Below are 20,513 nucleotides of genomic sequence, written 5' to 3' on the forward strand. Positions count from 1 at the left end.
GAGAGAGAGGAGATCACAGAGAATCCCTCAGTAACAAACACACAGCAGGACAGGAGACACAGTGAGGGAGAGGAGATCACAGAGAATCCCTCAGTAACAAACACACAGCAGGACAGGAGACACAGTGAGAGAGAGGAGATCACAGAGAATCTCTCAGTAACAAACACACAGCAGGACAGGAGACACAGTGAGAGAGAGAGGAGATCACAGAGAATCCCTCAGTAACAAACACACAGCAGGACAGGAGACACAGTGAGGGAGAGGAGATCACAGAGAATCCCTCAGTAACAAACACACAGCAGGACAGGAGACCCAGTGAGAGAGAGGGGATCACAGATAATCTCTCAGTAATAAACACACAGCAGGACAGGAGACACAATGAGGGAGAGAGGAAATCACAGAGAATCCCTCAGTAATGAACACACACAGCAGGAAAGGAGACACAGTGAGGGAGAGGAGATCACAGAGAATCCCTCAGTAACAAACACACAGCAGTACAGGAGACACAGTGAGGGAGAGGAGATCACAGAGAATCCCTCAGTAATGAACACACACAGCAGTACAGGAGACACAGTGAGGGAGAGGAGATCACAGAGAATCCCTCAGTAACAAACACACAGCAGTACAGGAGACACAGTGAGGGAGAGGAGATCACAGAGAATCCCTCAGTAACAAACACACAGCAGGACAGGAGACACAGTGAGGGAGAGGAGATCACAGAGAATTCCTCAGTAATGAACACAAAGCAGGACAGGAGACTCAGTGCTCGCAGGGTTTTCAGACGCAGGTTTAATATTTCCTCTCTCCTCTCTGCAGGCTGAGCCCTGAGTGACTCCTGACACCAGCGTCGGTATCTGCTCTCCATTGTTGTGTTTGTTGTGTTTGGTACAAGTTTTGTATATTGTTTCTCTTTGCTGTGGACTGTGTGAGTGAGAGAGGAGCAGATCTCATTTCAACACACAAAACTGTCCCTCTCTCTGTCCTCTGTCCTGTCTCGATCCCCATTTCTCAAGCTCCTCCTCTCCCTGTCTGTCTCTCTCTCCCTCTCCCCATCTGTCTCTCTTGCTTCTTTCCATGTCTCCTTCGCTGTGCCTGTCTCTCTCTCTCTCTCTCTCTCTCTCATACCCCTGTCTGTCGTCATCCCCTCCCAGTGCTGCTGTGTTTCAATAAAGATCTCTCCTCCAGAGATTTCTGGCTCATTTGTAAAAGTTATTGACAGTCCTGATCTGCGTCATCTTTACTGTACTGCACACTGAACACAGGCGTCCTGCTCGTCATACTGCACACTGAACACAGGCGTCCTGCTCGTCGTACTGCACACTGAACACAGGGGTCCTGCTCGTCGTACTGCACACTGAACACAGGCGTCCTGCTCATCGTACTGCACACTGAACACAGGCGTCCTGCTCGTCGTACTGCACACTGAACACAGGGGTCCTGCTCGTCGTACTGCACACTGAACACAGGCGTCCTGCTCGTCATACTGCACACTGAACACAGGCGTCCTGCTCGTCGTACTGCACACTGAACAGACCGGCGTCCTGGTCGTCGTACTGCACACTGAACACAGGCATCCTGCTCGTCGTACTGCACACTGAACAGACAGGCATCCTGCTCGTCGTACTTCACACTGAACACAGGCGTCGTACTTCACACTGAACAGACAGGCGTCCTGCTCGTCGTACTTCACACTGAACAGACAGGCGTCCTGCTCGTTGTACTGCACACTGAACACAGGCGTCCTGCTCGTTGTACTGCACACTGAACAGACAGGCGTCCTGCTAGTCGTACTTCACACTGAACACAGGCGTCGTACTTCACACTGAACACAGGCGTCCTGCTAGTCGTACTGCACACTGAACAGACAGGCGTCGTACTTCACACTGAACAGACAGGTGTCGTACTTCACACTGAACAGACCGGCGTCCTGCTCGTCGTACTGCACACTGAACACAGGCGTCCTGCTCGTCGTACTGCACACTGAACAGACAGGCGTCCTGCTAGTCGTACTTCACACTGAACACAGGCGTCGTACTTCACACTGAACAGACAGGTGTCGTACTTCACACTGAACAGACCGGCGTCCTGCTCGTCATACTGCACACTGAACACAGGCGTCCTGCTCGTCGTACTGCACACTGAAGAGACCGGCGTCCTGCTCGTCGTACTGCACACTGAACACAGGCGTCCTGCTCGTCGTACTGCACACTGAACAGACAGGCATCCTGCTCGTTGTACTTCACACTGAACACAGGCGTCGTACTTCACACTGAACAGACAGGCGTCCTGCTAGTCGTACTTCACACTGAACACAGGCGTCCTGCTCGTTGTACTGCACACTGAACAGACAGGCGTCCTGCTAGTCGTACTTCACACTGAACACAGGCGTCGTACTTCACACTGAACACAGGCGTCCTGCTAGTCGTACTGCACACTGAACAGACAGGCGTCGTACTTCACACTGAACAGACCGGCGTCCTGCTCGTCGTACTGCACACTGAACACAGGCGTCCTGCTCGTCGTACTGCACACTGAACACAGGCGTCCTGCTCGTCGTACTGCACACTGAACACAGGCGTCCTGCTCGTCGTACTGCACACTGAACACAGGCGTCCTGCTCGTCATACTGCACACTGAACACAGGCGTCCTGCTCGTCGTACTGCACACTGAACACAGGCGTCCTGCTCGTCGTACTGCACACTGAACACAGGCGTCCTGCTCGTCGTCCTGCACACTGAACACAGGCGTCCTGCTCGTCATACTGCACACTGAACACAGGCGTCCTGCTCGTCGTACTGCACACTGAACAGACCGGCGTCCTGCTCGTCGTACTGCACACTGAACAGACAGGCATCCTGCTCGTCGTACTTCACACTGAACACAGGCGTCGTACTTCACACTGAACAGACAGGCGTCCTGCTCGTCGTACTTCACACTGAACAGACAGGCGTCCTGCTAGTCGTACTTCACACTGAACACAGGCGTCCTGCTCGTTGTACTGCACACTGAACAGACAGGCGTCCTGCTAGTCGTACTTCACACTGAACACAGGCGTCGTACTTCACACTGAACACAGGCGTCCTGCTAGTCGTACTGCACACTGAACAGACAGGCGTCGTACTTCACACTGAACAGACAGGTGTCGTACTTCACACTGAACAGACCGGCGTCCTGCTCGTCGTACTGCACACTGAACACAGGCATCCTGCTCGTCGTACTGCACACTGAACACAGGGGTCCTGCTCGTCGTACTGCACACTGAACACAGGCGTCCTGCTCGTCGTACTGCACACTGAACACAGGCGTCCTGCTCGTCGTACTTCACACTGAACACAGGCGTCCTACTCGTCGTACTGCACACTGAACAGACAGGCGTCCTGCTAGTCGTACTGCACACTGAACACAGGCGTCCTGCTCGTCGTACTGCACACTGAACACAGCTGTCCTGCTCGTCGTACTGCACACTGAACAGACAGGAGTCTTGCTCATTGAAGAAAGAAAGCCAGAAGAAAGCCAGACCTCAGGGAAACAGGTACAAATTCACACTGAACAACAACACATTGGAGCACACATCCAGCTACACATATCTCGGTCTCACCATCAGCTCTTCCGGGAGTTTTGACCTGGCAGTGAAGGCACTGAGGGAGAAGGCACTCAGGGCTTTCTACGCAATAAGAAGGAGGCTCTTCAACATCACCCCACCAACAAGAATCTGGCTCCAAATATTTCAAAGTGTAATCCAACCCATTGCCCTATACGGCAGTGAAGTGTGGGGTCCCCTCACAGACCAGGAGTACACCCAATGGGACAAACACCCCACAGAAACTCTGCACATGGAAATCTGTAGAAACATCCTCCGTGTGCAGAGAAAAACTCCTAACAACGGGTGCAGGGCCGAATTAGGCCAGTACCCACTATTGATAAACACACAGAAAAGAATATTAAAGTATTGGCTACACCTAAAAAACAGCGACCAAAATTCCTACCACCACAAAGCCCTGCTGAGCCAAGAGCTGAGCCCAAAACAGAGCCCCCTGAGCCAGCTGGTCCTGAGGCTCACTGACCTGAGCCACACCAACACTAACCAGCCTCAGGACAGCACTGCTAGAGCACCACAACCCAGACTCAACCACATCACAGCACAGATCAAACAGCAATATCTCACACACTGGGACACACACACACAAACACAACATCAACTGGAATGCTACAGAACCCTAAACAGACAATACACACTAGCTGAATATTTGACCAAAATAAGAAACAACAAACAGAAACAGACCCTGACGAAGTACAGGCTCAGTGACCACAGCCTGGACACACACACAGGACACAGGCAGACCTGGCTGTCCAGAGAGGACAGGCTCAGTGACCACAGCCTGGACACACACACTGGACACAGGCAGACCTGGCTGTCCAGAGAGGACAGGCTCAGTGACCACAGCCTGGCGATAGAAACTGGGCGACACAGGCAGACCTGGCTGCCCAGAAAGGACAGGCTCAGTGACCACAGCCTGGCCATAGAAACTGGGCGACACAGGCAGACCTGGCTGTCCAGAGAGGACAGGCTCAATGACCACAGCCTGGAAACACACATTGGACACAGGCATACCTGGCTGTCCAGAGAGGACAGGCTCAGTGACCACAGCCTGGACACACACACTGGACACAGGCAGACCTGGCTGTCCAGAGAGGACAGGCTCAGTGACCACAGCCTGGACACACACACTGGACACAGGCAGACCTGGCTGTCCAGAGAGGACAGGCTCAGTGACCACAGCCTGGCCATAGAAACTTGACACAGGCAGACCTAGCTGTCCAGAGAGGACAGGCTCAGTGACCACAGCCTGGACACACACACTGGACACAGGCCGACCTGGCTGTCCAGAGAGGACAGGTGATCTCCTGTCCCAGCCTGAGGAACAGACAGTGAGCCTGCCTCTCAATAATAATAATACAGTGTGTGATCTCCTGTCCCAGCCTGAGGAGCAGACAGTGAGCCTGTCTCTCAATAATAATAATACAGTGTGTGATCTCCTGTCCCAGCCTGAGGAACAGACAGTGAGCCCGTCTCTCAATAATAATAATACAGTGTGTGATCTGCTGTCCCAGTCTGAGGAACAGACAGTGAGCCTGTCTCTCAATAATAATAATACAGTGTGTGATCTCCTGTCCCAGCCTGGAGGAGCTCTTTTCCACTGGGACCTTTGTGTGTGTGTGTGTGTATGTGTGTGTGTGTGTGTGTGTGTGTGTGTGTGTGTGTGTGTGTGTGTGTGTGTGTGTTACAGTAGGAATTATAAACTCATACTCCATTTCAGTATTCTTTCATTTGGATTGATTTCCAGCTCATATATCTGGCTCGATAAGCTGACTGTGGCACTGAAAGCCTCACTGTTCCTTCACATCTTATTGAGGAGTCTGACGGAGTATTATAGAACTTTATTGGGAAGAATAAACCTCATTCTGTTAGAAAACACCTTCTGAGTAAACCTAAACATCAAGGTGGCATGAATGTTATAGACTTTATGTCAAATATAACATTTAAAACTAAGTGGATTAGGAAATATATTAATAACAAATGAAATATTTGGAATCTTATTCCAAACATAACTTTTCAGAATGTTGGGGATCTTGACTTTTTGTTAAAATGTAACTTTGATATTAAAAAAAAATCCCAATTAAGTGATCTAATTTCCACAAGCTGGTATGATTATATTGGACTTTGTTATACAAACAGTTTTTCACCACACACATATCATATTTGGAAAGATAAAGACATTAAGGGTAAAAATAAAGCTTTTTTTACAGACTCGTTTAACAACACAATGTACAGTATGTCGTGGCTCAGCTGTTGAATGAAGACGGTGGTTGTTTACTCCTGAATTCCTGGAGAGACTCCAGCTCGCTGTCGCCCTGAGGAACACGCGGTAGTTTCTAGTGCCATTCCGGAAGGCGCAGAGCGCTTCTTCAAAGCAAATCCCAGCGCGATCAGGACCGACTTCCTTTCTGGTCCGTTCACGGGGGGCGTGGGCATGGAGGATAAGAAATGGAATTATACGTGGAGAAGGAATCTTTGTAAAACCCATCTAATCTCTCCTCGTTCATCTTTCTGGAATGCAGTGTGTGAAAATACAAACGAAGTTAGTTTGGACAACTCCTGGTCGATATTGTACTACAGGTCAAGTTAAAGAGATATCAGTTCTATCCAGTGAAATGAGCGCTCTCTGAGTGTGTGTCTGTGCAGGGGGACCTGTGTGTGTCTTGGGCTGACGGCGCTCTCTGAGTGTGTGTCTGTGCAGGGGGACCTGTGTGTGTCTTGGGCTGACGGCGCTCTCTGAGTGTGTGTCTGTGCAGGGGGACCTGTGTGTGTCTTGGGCTGACGGCGCTCTCTGAGTGTGTGTCTGTGCAGGGGGACCTGTGTGTGTCTTGGGCTGACGGCGCTCTCTGAGTGTGTGTCTGTGCAGGGGGACCTGTGTGTGTCTTGGGCTGACGGCGCTCTCTGAGTGTGTGTCTGTGCAGGGGGACCTGTGTGTGTCTTGGGCTGACGGCGCTCTCTGAGTGTGTGTCTGTGCAGGGGGACCTGTGTGTGTCTTGGGCTGACGGCGCTCTCTGAGTGTGTGTCTGTGCAGGGGGACCTGTGTGTGTCTTGGGCTGACGGCGCTCTCTGAGTGTGTGTCTGTGCAGGGGGACCTGTGTGTGTCTTGGGCTGACGGCGCTCTCTGAGTGTGTGTCTGTGCAGGGGGACCTGTGTGTGTCTTGGGCTGACGGCGCTCTCTGAGTGTGTGTCTGTGCAGGGGGACCTGTGTGTGTCTTGGGCTGACGGCGCTCTCTGAGTGTGTGTCTGTGCAGGGGGACCTGTGTGTGTCTTGGGCTGACGGCGCTCTCTGAGTGTGTGTCTGTGCAGGGGGACCTGTGTGTGTCTTGGGCTGACGGCGCTCTCTGAGTGTGTGTCTGTGCAGGGGGACCTGTGTGTGTCTTGGGCTGACGGCGCTCTCTGAGTGTGTGTCTGTGCAGGGGGACCTGTGTGTGTCTTGGGCTGACGGCGCTCTCTGAGTGTGTGTCTGTGCAGGGGGACCTGTGTGTGTCTTGGGCTGACGGCGCTCTCTGAGTGTGTGTCTGTGCAGGGGGACCTGTGTGTGTCTTGGGCTGACGGCGCTCTCTGAGTGTGTGTCTGTGCAGGGGGACCTGTGTGTGTCTTGGGCTGACGGCGCTCTCTGAGTGTGTGTCTGTGCAGGGGGACCTGTGTGTGTCTTGGGCTGACGGCGCTCTCTGAGTGTGTGTCTGTGCAGGGGGACCTGTGTGTGTCTTGGGCTGACGGCGCTCTCTGAGTGTGTGTCTGTGCAGGGGGACCTGTGTGTGTCTTGGGCTGACGGCGCTCTCTGAGTGTGTGTCTGTGCAGGGGGACCTGTGTGTGTCTTGGGCTGACGGCGCTCTCTGAGTGTGTGTCTGTGCAGGGGGACCTGTGTGTGTCTTGAGCTGACGGCGCTCTCTGAGTGTGTGTCTGTGCAGGGGGACCTGTGTGTGTCTTGGGCTGACGGCGCTCTCTGAGTGTGTGTCTGTGCAGGGGGACCTGTGTGTGTCTTGGGCTGACGGCGCTCTCTGAGTGTGTGTCTGTGCAGGGGGACCTGTGTGTGTCTAGGGCTGACGGCGCTCTCTGAGTGTGTGTCTGTGCAGGGGGACCTGTGTGTGTCTCGGGCTGACGGCGCTCTCTGAGTGTGTGTCTGTGCAGGGGGACCTGTGTGTGTCTCGGGCTGACGGCGCTCTCTGAGTCTGTGTCTGTGCAGGGGGACCTGTGTGTGTCTTGGGCTGACGGCGCTCTCTGAGTGTGTGTCTGTGCAGGGGGACCTGTGTGTGTCTTGGGCTGACAGCGCTCTCTGAGTGTGTGTCTGTGCAGGGGGACCTGTGTGTGTCTTGGGCTGACGGCGCTCTCTGAGTGTGTGTCTGTGCAGGGGGACCTGTGTGTGTCTTGGGCTGACGGCGCTCTCTGAGTGTGTGTCTGTGCAGGGGGACCTGTGTGTGTCTTGGGCTGACGGCGCTCTCTGAGTGTGTGTCTGTGCAGGGGGACCTGTGTGTGTCTAGGGCTGACGGCGCTCTCTGAGTGTGTGTCTGTGCAGGGGGACCTGTGTGTGTCTTGGGCTGACGGCGCTCTCTGAGTGTGTGTCTGTGCAGGGGGACCTGTGTGTGTCTTGGGCTGACGGCGCTCTCTGAGTGTGTGTCTGTGCAGGGGGACCTGTGTGTGTCTTGGGCTGACGGCGCTCTCTGAGTCTGTGTCTGTGCAGGGGGACCTGTGTGTGTCTTGGGCTGACGGCGCTCTCTGAGTGTGTGTCTGTGCAGGGGGACCTGTGTGTGTCTTGGGCTGACAGCGCTCTCTGAGTGTGTGTCTGTGCAGGGGGACCTGTGTGTGTCTTGGGCTGACGGCGCTCTCTGAGTGTGTGTCTGTGCAGGGGGACCTGTGTGTGTCTTGGGCTGACGGCGCTCTCTGAGTGTGTGTCTGTGCAGGGGGACCTGTGTGTGTCTTGGGCTGACAGCGCTCTCTGAGTGTGTGTCTGTGCAGGGGGACCTGTGTGTTTCTTGTCGGGCTGAATGGGGGGTCCTTGAAGCAGTTATTTATTTGTTAGGTGGAGGTTTGTGAAGTTCTTTTGGACGGACTTGCAGAGTTGTGTTTGCAGGCAGTTAAAGGTGTTTTTTAGATTTAAGTTTTTTTTATATTTTATTGTACTGCTTAATAGAAAATATGGAAAAAGAGCATGTATTTATAGAATGGTCTAGTAATAATCCCCTTTTTAGTACTTTCGAGGTGGAGCTGAAACACTATTTAAATTCTATTAAAAATGTCAGAAATAATAAAGCACGGAAAACATATGTGTAAAAAAATACAGTTTGATCACATAAATTACTTCATGACCTTTGGCGGTTAAATGTTTTTTTCTGTTTGTTTTTTTTTTCTCTCGTACATGTTTCTGATCCTCTGGTTGTAGTTGTATTTGTAAATTCTTTATAAGTTTAATAATCATTTGTTTTAAAAAGAACCTGAAAACCGCTATCAGCTCCAGCAGCAGCGCTTGCCGGAAGTCGTCATCAAGCTGCGACGCGCTGCGTCTCCGAGCTGCGCCCGCGTCTTTCCGTGATGACGGACTGCACCTCTTCCGAAAGCTGGCGAAATAAATAAATAGACTCAAAGAAATTTAGTTGGATTTTAGAGCAGTTTGAAGATGAAGCTTCTAAGTAAAGACATTGAGAAAGACAATGCGGGGTAAGTCTATCGGGATAGAAACGTCTGGTCTTCGGTATAATTGTCTCGTAGTCATTCATTTAAACTCTGTTGTGTCATAAAACATGAGTGATTTACTCTCACTGTTAATGTACTGGAGTGTCCAGTCAGTGTGTCTGTATGAACCCCTCTCTCTCAGTGCAGTGTTAATGTACTGGAGTGTCCAGTCAGTGTGTGTATTAACCCCTCTCTCTCTCAGTGCAGTGTTAATGTACTGGAGTGTCCAGTCAGTGTGTCTGTATTAACCCCTCTCTCTCTCTCAGTGCAGTGTTAATGTACTGGAGTGTCCAGTCAGTGTGTGTGTATTAACCCCTCTCTCTCAGTGCAGTGTTAATGTACTGGAGTGTCCAGTCAGTGTGTGTGTATTAACCCCTCTCTCTCTCAGTGCAGTGTTAATGTACTGGAGTGTCCAGTCAGTGTGTGTGTATTAACCCCTCTCTCTCTCAGTGCAGTGTTAATGTACTGGAGTGTCCAGTCAGTGTGTGTGTATTAACCCCTCTCTCTCTCTCAGTGCAGTGTTAATGTACTGGAGTGTCCAGTCAGTGTGTGTGTATTAACCCCTCTCTCTCTCTCAGTGCAGTGTTAATGTACTGGAGTGTCCAGTCAGTGTGTGTGTATTAACCCCTCTCTCTCTCTCAGTGCAGTGTTAATGTACTGGAGTGTCCAGTCAGTGTGTTTGTATTAACCCCTCTCTCTCAGTGCAGTGTTAATGTACTGGAGTGTCCAGTCAGTGTGTCTGTATTAACCCCTCTCTCTCAGTGCAGTGTTAATGTACTGGAGTGTCCAGTCAGTGTGTCTGTATTAACCCCTCTCTCTCTCAGTGCAGTGTTAATGTACTGGAGTGTCCAGTCAGTGTGTGTATGAACCCCTCTCTCTCTCAGTCAGGTGACACTGATTCCAGAGGAGCCAGAGGACATGTGGCACACCTACAATCTCCTACAGGTGGGCGACAGCCTGCGAGCCTCCACAATCAGGTGAGTCACCATGGAAACACCCTTCAGACACGTGAGTCCTGTCTGCCTGTCTGTCTCTCAGGAAGGTGCAGACAGAGTCCTCCACAGACAGTGTCTCTCTCTGTGTCTGTCTCTCAGGAAGGTGCAGACAGAGTCCTCCACAGACAGTGTCTCTCTCTGCGTCTGTCTCTCAGGAAGGTGCAGACAGAGTCCTCCACAGACAGTGTCTCTCTCTGCGTCTGTCTCTCAGGAAGGTGCAGACAGAGTCCTCCACAGGCAGTGTCTCTCTCTGCGTCTGTCTCTCGGGAAGGTGCAGACAGAGTCCTCCACAGACAGTGTCTCTCTCTGTGTCTGTCTCTCAGGAAGGTGCAGACAGAGTCCTCCACAGACAGTGTCTCTCTCTGTGTCTGTCTCTCAGGAAGGTGCAGACAGAGTCCTCCACAGACAGTGTCTCTCTCTGCGTCTGTCTCTCAGGAAGGTGCAGACAGAGTCCTCCACAGACAGTGTCTCTCTCTGCGTCTGTCTCTCAGGAAGGTGCAGACAGAGTCCTCCACAGACAGTGTCTCTCTCTGCGTCTGTCTCTCAGGAAGGTGCAGACAGAGTCCTCCACAGACAGTGTCTCTCTCTGCGTCTGTCTCTCAGGAAGGTGCAGACAGAGTCCTCCACAGACAGTGTCTCTCTCTGCGTCTGTCTCTCAGGAAGGTGCAGACAGAGTCCTCCACAGACAGTGTCTCTCTCTGCGTCTGTCTCTCAGGAAGGTGCAGACAGAGTCCTCCACAGACAGTGTCTCTCTCTGCGTCTGTCTCTCAGGAAGGTGCAGACAGAGTCCTCCACAGGCAGTGTCTCTCTCTGTGTCTGTCTCTCAGGAAGGTGCAGACAGAGTCCTCCACAGGCAGTGTGGGCAGTAGCCGTGTGAGGACCACACTCACCATCTCCGTGGAAACCATCGACTTCGACACGCAGGCCTGCCAGTTGAGAGTGAAAGGCACCAACATCCAGGAGAACGAGTTCGTCAAGGTGAGGCCCCGCCCACCCCTGATATTGACCCCGCCCCATCTGAGTATAGACCCCGCCCCCAATAGGATTATATCTCACCCTCCTTCGATTAGAAACACGCCCCCCTTAATCATGGCTCCGCCCTGTTTTAACCCCTCCCCAACCCAACTCCTGGATTCTCTGTCTCTCCTGTCTGTCTCTCCTGTCTGTCTCTCCTGTCTGTCTCTCTGTCTCATTCCGTCCTCCTGTCTGTCTCTGTCTCTCTCAGAGATTGTTATTATAGGATGTTATTGTTTCTAGATGGGAGCCTATCACACTATAGAGCTGGAGCTCAACAGGAAGTTGTCTCTGTCTCTGTCTCTGTCTCTCTCAGAGATTGTTATTATAGGATGTTATTGTTTCTAGATGGGAGCCTATCACACTATAGAGCTGGAGCTCAACAGGAAGTTCACTCTGTCTCTGTCTCCGTCTGTCTCTGTCTCTCTCAGAGATTGTTATTATAGGATGTTATTGTTTCTAGATGGGAGCCTATCACACTATAGAGCTGGAGCTCAACAGGAAGTTGTCTCTGTCTCTGTCTCTGTCTCTGTCTCTGTCTCTGTCTCTGTCTCTGTCTCTGTCTCTGTCTCTGTCTCTGTCTCTGTCTCTGTCTCTGTCTCTGTCAGAGATTGTTATTATAGGATGTTATTGTTTCTAGATGGGAGCCTATCACACTATAGAGCTGGAGCTCAACAGGAAGTTGTCTCTGTCTCTGTCTCTGTCTCTGTCTCTGTCTCTGTCTCTGTCTCTGTCTCTGTCTCTGTCTCTGTCTCTGTCTCTGTCTCTGTCTCTGTCAGAGATTGTTATTATAGGATGTTATTGTTTCTAGATGGGAGCCTATCACACTATAGAGCTGGAGCTCAACAGGAAGTTGTCTCTGTCTCTGTCTCTGTCTCTGTCTCTGTCTCTGTCTCTGTCTCTGTCTCTGTCAGAGATTGTTATTATAGGATGTTATTGTTTCTAGATGGGAGCCTATCACACTATAGAGCTGGAGCTCAACAGGAAGTTGTCTCTGTCTCTGTCTCTGTCTCTGTCTCTGTCTCTGTCTCTGTCTCTGTCTCTGTCTCTGTCTCTGTCTCTGTCTCTGTCTCTGTCTCTGTCTCTGTCTCTGTCTCTGTCAGAGATTGTTATTATAGGATGCTATTGTTTCTAGATGGGAGCCTATCACACTATAGAGCTGGAGCTCAACAGGAAGTTGTCTCTGTCTCTGTCTCTGTCTCTGTCTCTGTCTCTGTCTCTGTCAGAGATTGTTATTATAGGATGTTATTGTTTCTAGATGGGAGCCTATCACACTATAGAGCTGGAGCTCAACAGGAAGTTGTCTCTGTCTCTGTCTCTGTCTCTGTCTCTGTCTCTGTCTCTGTCTCTGTCTCTGTCTCTGTCTCTGTCTCTGTCTCTGTCTCTGTCAGAGATTGTTATTATAGGATGTTATTGTTTCTAGATGGGAGCCTATCACACTATAGAGCTGGAGCTCAACAGGAAGTTCACTCTGGCTAAGAAGGTTTGGGACAGTGTGGTTCTGGACAGGATCGGTGAGTGAGCTTGCCTGCCTGTCTCTCTCTCTGCCTGTGGGTCTTACTGCTTGCCTGTCTGTCTCTCTCTCTCTGTGTTTCTCTCTCAGAGAACACCTGCCTGTCTGTCTCTCTGTCTGTGTCCCCCTCTCTCTCAGAGCAGACCTGCCTGTCTGTCTGTGGTTCTCTCAGAAGAGACCTGCCTGTCTGTCTCTCTCTCTCAGAGCAGGTCTGCCGGTCTCACGGCCTGTCTGTCTGTCTCACTGCCTGCCTCTCTCTCGGAGCGGGCCTGTCTGTCTCACTGTCTCTTTCTCTCTCTCGGAGCGGGCCTGCCTGTCTGCCTGTCTCTCTCTTAGAGCGGGCCTGTCTGTCTCACTGCCTGCCTGCCTGTCTGTCTGTCTCTCTGTCTCTCTCAGAGCGGGCCTGTCTGTCTCACTGCCTGCCTGCCTGTCTGTCTCTCTGTCTTTCTCAGAGTGGGCCTGTCTGTCTCACTGCCTGCCTGCCTGTCTCAATTCAGTTCAATTCAAGGTGCTTTATTAGCATGACCGATGGGTACAATCAGTGTTGCCAAAGCAAATGAAAGTAATAATATTTACATTAAAGAAAACAAAAAATAGAAGTAAAATAAAATCTACAGACATGTTACAGACATTTACAACAAAGACATATTATATAATATTGACATATACTGTAGGCGGCTGGAGCATTATTGGGAGACGGACTCACTGTTCCTCAGGCTGGGACAGGAGATCACATACTGGGCTGCCAGATCAACTGAGTTCCCTCCTCCCTCTCCCAGTAGGATTGGGACCTGTTGTGACTCTGGCAGGTGTGGGAACTCTGGGAATAGATTTCTGAATTTCTGAATGTCTCTCTCTCTCTCTCTCTCTCTCTCTCTCTCTCTCTCTCTCTCTCTCTCTCTCTCTCTCTCTCTCTCTCTCTCTCTCTCTCTCTCTCTCTCTCTCTCTCTCAGAGCAGGCCTGTGACCCAGCACAGAAGGCAGATGTCGCAGCTGTGGTCATGCAGGAGGGTCTGGCCAACATCGTGCTTGTGACCCCAGCGATGACCCTGCTGAGGGCAAAGGTCGAGGTCACCATTCCGCGCAAGAGAAGAGGGAGCTGTGCCCAGCATGACAAGGTGTGTGTGTGTGTCTCGGGACAAGGTTGTGTGTGTGTGTGTCTCGGGACAAGGTTGTGTGTGTGTGTGTCTCGGGACAAGGTTGTGTGTGTGTGTGTCTCGGGACAAGGTTGTGTGTGTGTGTGTCTCGGGACAAGGTTGTGTGTGTGTGTGTGTCTCGGGACAAGGTTGTGTGTGTGTGTGTGTCTCGGGACAAGGTTGTGTGTGTGTGTGTGTCTCGGGACAAGGTTGTGTGTGTGTGTGTGTCTCGGGACAAGGTTGTGTGTGTGTGTGTCTCGGGACAGTGTGTGTGCGCGCGTCTCGGGACAGTGTGTGTGTGTGTGCGCGCGTCTCGGGACAGTGTGTGTGTGTGTGTGTGTGTGCGCGCGTCTCGGGACAGTGTGTGTGTGTGTGCGCGCGTCTCGGGACAAGGTGTGTGTGTGTGCGTGTGCGTCTCGGGACAAGGTGTGTGTGTGTGTGGTACTCACGCCCTGCCTGTCTCTCTCTCTCAGGCTCTGGAGAGGTTCTATGATGCTGTGATGCAGGGGATACTCAGACACGTCAACTTTGATGGTGAGAGTTTTCCATCGTTCTCTCTGTGGAAATGTGTTTTAACCCCTGTGTTTAGTAATGAGCCTGTCTCTCTCTCTCTCAGTGGTGCAGTGTGTAGTAATGAGCCTGTCTCTCTCTCTCTCTCTCTCTCAGTGGTGCGGTGTGTAGTAATGAGCCTGTCTGTCTCTCAGTGGTGAGGTGTGTAGTAATGAGCCTGTCTGTCTCTCGGTGGTGAGGTGTGTAGTAATGAGCCTGTCTCTCTCTCTCTCGGTGGTGCAGTGTGTAGTAATGAGCCTGTCTGTCTCTCAGTGGTGAGGTGTGAGTAATGAGCCTGTCTCTCTCTCTCAGTGGTGAGGTGTGTAGTAATGAGCCTGTCTGTCTCTCAGTGGTGAGGTGTGTAGTAATGAGCCTGTCTGTCTCTCGGTGGTGAGGTGTGTAGTAATGAGCCTGTCTCTCTCTCGGTGGTGCAGTGTGTAGTAATGAGCCTGTCTGTCTCTCAGTGGTGAGGTGTGTAGTAATGAGCCTGTCTGTCTCTCAGTGGTGAGGTGTGAGTAATGAGCCTGTCTGTCTCTCGGTGGTGAGGTGTGTAGTAATGAGCCTGTCTCTCTCTCTCTCTCTCTCGGTGGTGCAGTGTGTAGTAATGAGCCTGTCTGTCTCTCAGTGGTGAGGTGTGTAGTAATGAGCCTGTCTGTCTCTCAGTGGTGAGGTGTGAGTAATGAGCCTGTCTGTCTCTCAGTGGTGAGGTGTGAGTAATGAGCCTGTCTCTCTCTCTCTCGGTGGTGCAGTGTGTAGTAATGAGCCTGTCTGTCTCTCGGTGGTGCAGTGTGTAGTAATGAGCCTGTCTGTCTCTCAGTGGTGAGGTGTGAGTAATGAGCCTGTCTCTTTCTCAGTGGTGAAGTGTGTAGTAATGAGCCTGTCTGTCTCTCAGTGGTGAGGTGTGAGTAATGAGCCTGTCTCTCTCTCAGTGGTGAAGTGTGTTCTGGTGGCCAGTCCTGGCTTTGTGAAGGACCAGTTCTGCAGCTTCATGTTCCAGCAGGCAGTGAAGACCGACAACAAGCTCCTTCTGGAGAACCGCTCCAAGTTCCTGCAGGTCCACTCCTCCTCTGGACACAAGTACTCTCTGAAAGGTACCCCTCCAGTCCAGTCTGGGGCGCACTGTCCCCCTCCAGTCCAGTCTGGGGCGCACTGTCCCCCTCCAGTCCAGTCTGGGGCGCACTGTCCCCCTCCAGTCCAGTCTGGGGCGCACTGTACCCCTCCAGTCCAGTCTGGGTCACACTGTCCCCCTCCAGTCCAGTCTGGGTCACACTGTCCCCCTCCAGTCCAGTCTGGGTCACACTGTCCCCCTCCAGTCCAGAGATCACTGGTCCAGTCTGGGTCACTCTGTCCCCCTCCAGTCCAGTCTGGGGCGCACTGTCCCCCTCCAGTCCAGAGATCACTGGTCCAGTCTGGGGCGCACTGTCCCCCTCCAGTCCAGTCTGGGGCGCACTGTCCCCCTCCAGTCCAGTCTGGGGCGCACTGTCCCCCTCCAGTCCAGAGATCACTGGTCCAGTCTGGGGCGCACTGTCCCCCTCCAGTCCAGTCTGGGGCACACTGTACACTGGTCCAGTGATAATTGTACCTTCAGCACTCTCTCACCTGGAGTCTGTCTCTCTGTCTCTGTGTCCAATGCAGAGAGACACCAAGTGGTCAGAAGGTGTAACTGCAAGCAGAAACTCTGCAACTGCAGGCTGAAATACTCTCTTTCTGCTGCAATATCTTAATTAATAACCAGAATATTAATCATAATTATCATCTCTCCTCACAGAAGTTCTTTCTGATCCAGCAGTGACAAACAGACTGTCTGACACTAAGGTGAGTGTCTGTATTAACCCCTCTCTCTCTCAGAGCAGTGTTAATGTACTGGAGTGTCCAGTCAGTGTGTCTGTATTAACCCCTCTCTCTCTCTCAGTGCAGTGTTAATGTACTGGAGTGTCCAGTCAGTGTGTCTGTATTAACCCCTCTTTCTCTCAGTGCAGTGTTAATGTACTGGAGTGTCCAGTCAGTGTGTCTGTATTAACCCCTCTCTCTCTCAGTGCAGTGTTCATGTACTGGAGTGTCCAGTCAGTGTGTCTGTATGAACCCCTCTCTCTCTCAGTGCAGTGTTCATGTACTGGAGTGTCCAGTCAGTGTGTGTATTAACCCCTCTCTCTCTCTCAGTGCAGTGTTAATGTACTGGAGTGTCAGTCAGTGTGTCTGTATTAACCCCCCTCTCTCTCTCAGTGCAGTGTTAATGTACTGGAGTGTCTAGTCAGTGTGTCTGTATTAACCCCTCTCTCTCTCAGTGCAGTGTTCATGTACTGGAGTGTCCAGTCAGTGTGTCTGTATGAACCCCTCTCTCTCTCAGTGCAGTGTTCATGTACTGGAGTGTCCAGTCAGTGTGTCTGTATGAACCCCTCTCTCTCTCAGTGCAGTGTTAATGTACTGGAGTGTCCAGTCAGTGTGTGTATTAACCCCTCTCTCTCTCTCAGTGCAGTGTTAATGTACTGGAGTGTCAGTCAGTGTGTCTGTATTAACCCCTCTCTCTCTTGCAGGCTGCAGGAGAAGTTAAGACACTAGAAGATTTCTACAAAATGCTGCAACATGAGCCTGACAGAGCTTTCTATGGGTGAGAGAGACAGTCAGCGCCAGAATATGAACAAGAAACTGAAGCAGACAGACAGGCGGTGAGGGGAGATCTGGACAGACTGGGAGAGAGAGAGACAGACGGGCAGGCAGTGAGGGGGAGATCTGGACAGACTGGGAGAGAGGCAGACAGACAGGCAGGCAGTGAGGGGAGATCTGGACAGACTGGGAGAGAGAGAGACAGGCAGGCAGTGAGGGGAGATCTGGACAGACTGGGAGAGAGAGAGACAGACAGGCAGTGAGGGGAGATCTGGACAGACTGGGAGAGAGAGAGACAGACAGGCAGTGAGGGGAGATCTGGACAGACAGACAGACAGGCAGTGAGGGGGAGATCTGGACAGACTAGGAGAGAGGCAGACAGACAGGCAGTGAGGGGAGATCTGGACAGACTGGGAGAGAGGCAGACAGACAGGCAGTGAGGGGAGATCTGGACAGACTGGGAGAGAGGCAGACAGACAGGCAGTGAGGGGAGATCTGGACAGACTGGGAGAGAGGCAGACAGACAGGCAGTGAGGGGAGATCTGGACAGACTGGGAGAGAGGCAGACAGACAGGCAGTGAGGGGAGATCTGGACAGACTGGGAGAGAGGCAGACAGACAGGCAGTGAGGGGAGATCTGGACAGACTGGGAGAGAGGCAGACAGGCAGTGAGGGGAGATCTGGACAGACTGGGAGAGAGGCAGACAGACAGGCAGTGAGGGGAGATCTGGACAGACTGGGAGAGAGGCAGACAGGCAGTGAGGGGAGATCTGGACAGACTGGGAGTGAGGCAGACAGGCAGTGAGGGGAGATCTGGACAGACTGGGAGTGAGGCAGACAGGCAGTGAGGGGAGATCTGGACAGACTGGGAGTGAGGCAGACAGGCAGTGAGGGGAGATCTGGACAGACAGACAGACAGGCAGTGAGGGGAGATCTGGACAGACTGGGAGTGAGGCAGACAGGCAGTGAGGGGAGATCTGGACAGACTGGGAGTGAGGCAGACAGGCAGTGAGGGGAGATCTGGACAGACTGGGAGAGAGACAGGCAGGCAGGCAGTGAGGGGAGATCTGGACAGACTGGGAGAGAGACAGGCAGGCAGGCAGTGAGGGGAGATCTGGACAGACTGGGAGAGAGGCAGACAGACAGGCAGTGAGGGGAGATCTGGACAGACTGGAAGTGAGGCAGACAGGCAGTGAGGGGAGATCTGGACAGACAGGCAGTGAGGGGAGATCTGGACAGAGAGAGACAGGCAGACAGGCGTTGAGTGGCAGTAGATAATGTTAAGTAAGTAATTGCTCTGGTTCTGCAGGATAGCGCACGTGGAGAAGGCTAATGAGGCATTGGCAGTCGATGTGCTGTTGATCAGCGATGAGCTGTTCAGGTGAGGTGTGAGCTGGGGGGTGTGTGTGAGTGGGGGGGTGAGACAAGGTGTGTGTGTGTGTGTGTGTGTGTGTGGGGTGTGAGCAGGCGTGAGATCTGTCCCTCTCTGCTCCTGTCCCTCCAGACACCAGGATGTTGTGTGTGGGGTGTGAGCAGGTGTGTGTGTTTGTGTGGGGTGTGAGCAGGCGTGAGATCTGTCCCTCTCTGGTCCTGTCCCTCCAGACACCAGGATGTTGTGTGTGGGGTGTGAGCAGGTGTGTGTGTGTGTGTTTGTGTGGGGTGTGAGCAGGCGTGAGATCTGTCCCTCTCTGCTCCTGTCCCTCCAGACACCAGGACGTCGCCACGCGGAGCCGATATGTCAGGCTGGTGGACAGCGTCCGAGAGAACGCAGGATCCGTCAGGTCAGAGCAGAGCCAACAGGGCACCCCGATAATCCCCAGTGATCACCCCTCACCTCCACACACACACACACACACACACACACACACACACACACACACACACACACACACACACCGATCTGACATCTTGTCTCTGCTCTTCCAGGATCTTCTCCAGTCTGCATGTGTCTGGAGAACGTGAGTATCTGTTACTGTTCAATCCTGGAGTGACTGGACACACTCTCTCAGTGCAGTGTTAATGTACTGGAGTGTCCAGTCAGTGTGTCTGTATGAACCCCTCTCTCTCTCAGTGCAGTGTTCATGTACTGGAGTGTCCAGTCAGTGTGTGCATTAACCCCTCTCTCTCAGTGCAGTGTTAATGTACTGGAGTGTCCAGTCAGTGTGTGTGTGTGTGTGAACCCCCCTCTCTCTCTCAGTGTGTATTAACCTGTCTCTCTCTCTCTCTGTCAGAGCTGAATCAGCTCAGTGGAGTGGCTGCGATCCTGAGGTTCCCAGTAGCTGACCTGTCTGATGGGGAGCAGGACTCCAGCTCAGAGGAGGGCTGAGCTCTGCTGGCCCGGTGTTTCAGGAGGTTGGTCACCTGGAAACTAGTGTGTTCGTATTAAACCACTTTCACCCCGACTGAAGACCCCCGGACCCTGACGGACTGGGGTCTCAGGGACTGAGCTGAGCCCAGAGCCACAGTGACCTTTAACCCCTGACTGAAGACCCCCGGACCCTGAAAGACTGGGGTCTCAGGGACTGAGCTGAGCCCAGAGTCACAGTGACCTTTAACCCCCGACTGAAGACCCCCGGACCCTGACGGACTGGGGTCTCAGGGACTGAGCTGAGCCCAGAGTCACAGTGACCTTTAACCCCTGACTGAAGACCCCCGGACCCTGACGGACTGGGGTCTCAGGGACTGAGCTGAGCCCAGAGCCACAGTGACCTTTAACCCCTGACTGAAGACCCCCAAGCCCCTGAAAGACTGGGGTCTCAGGGACTGAGCTGAGCCCAGAGTCACAGTGACCTTTAACCCCTGACTGAAGACCCCCAAGCCCCTGAAAGACTGGGGTCTCTAAGACTGAGCTGAGCCAGTTACTGTCCTCATGAGCCCAGAGCCATAGTGACCTTTAACCCCGACTGAGCACTGGTCCAGTTCTGAGCTGTTGTTTTAACTGGTTCTGCTCCGGTTGTCCCGACAGGTGGCCGGTCTGGAGGCGGCGCCGGACCGGACCGGACTGGACGGGCTTGGCCCAGATGGACTCTGTGCTTCGGACCCGTCCTCTGCGGGGGTGTGTTCAGCTCAGCTCCTTAATAAAGTCTGTGTTGCTATTGGCTGGTTGTGGAGAAGTGGGTGTGGTTTAGTCTTACATCACAGACTGGGTGTCTGGTCTGAAACTACACTGGACACACTGAGCACCCCAACACACCGGCCATACTGAGCTTAACGCACACTGGACACACTAAGCACCCCAACACATGCTGAGCTTAACGCACATTGAACATACTGAGCACCTCAACACACCGACCATACTGAGCTTAACGCACACGGGACACATTAAGCACCCCAACACACACTGAGCACTCCAACACACTGAGCTTAACGCACACTGGACACACCGAGCACCCCAACACACCGGACATACTGAGCTTGACGCACACTGGACACACT

The 20,513-nt window shown here is 52.6% G+C and overlaps 2 protein-coding genes across 7 annotated transcripts in view; both read left to right on the forward strand.

Moving 5' to 3' along the window:
* The window catches only part of LOC148659534 (uncharacterized), a 39,781-nt gene extending 38,593 nt beyond the window's left edge, over positions 1-1,188 (forward strand). For all 5 annotated transcript variants that reach the window (XM_088633789.1, XM_088633792.1, XM_088633793.1 and 2 more), the window contains one exon: positions 817-1,188. In XM_088633789.1, coding sequence (XP_088489915.1) covers positions 817-821 — 5 coding nt within the window. In that variant the 3' untranslated portion in view covers positions 822-1,188. The remainder of the gene's footprint in view (positions 1-816) is intronic.
* Positions 1,189-5,979: 4,791 nt separating this feature from the next.
* Positions 5,980-20,176, forward strand: pelo (pelota mRNA surveillance and ribosome rescue factor). 2 transcript variants are annotated; one of them, XM_088637296.1, is made up of 15 exons: positions 5,980-6,141; positions 9,029-9,254; positions 10,154-10,246; positions 11,092-11,242; positions 12,702-12,792; positions 13,745-13,908; positions 14,400-14,460; positions 15,405-15,566; positions 16,244-16,290; positions 17,010-17,083; positions 18,388-18,459; positions 18,785-18,859; positions 19,005-19,036; positions 19,310-19,430; positions 20,044-20,176. In XM_088637296.1, the coding sequence occupies exons 2-14, from the start codon at positions 9,214-9,216 to the stop codon at positions 19,402-19,404; spliced, it is 1,158 nt and encodes a 385-aa protein (XP_088493422.1). In that variant the 5' UTR covers positions 5,980-6,141; positions 9,029-9,213; the 3' UTR covers positions 19,405-19,430; positions 20,044-20,176. The 2 variants fall into 2 exon arrangements, with proteins under 2 accessions (XP_088493422.1, XP_088493424.1); XM_088637298.1 differs by having other exon boundaries at positions 6,002-6,179.
* Positions 20,177-20,513: the final 337 nt, after the last annotated feature.

This window comes from Lepisosteus platostomus, chromosome 6 (genome assembly GCF_059453375.1).
Source record: "Lepisosteus platostomus isolate fLepPlt1 chromosome 6, fLepPlt1.hap1, whole genome shotgun sequence".
NCBI lineage: Eukaryota > Metazoa > Chordata > Actinopteri > Semionotiformes > Lepisosteidae > Lepisosteus > Lepisosteus platostomus.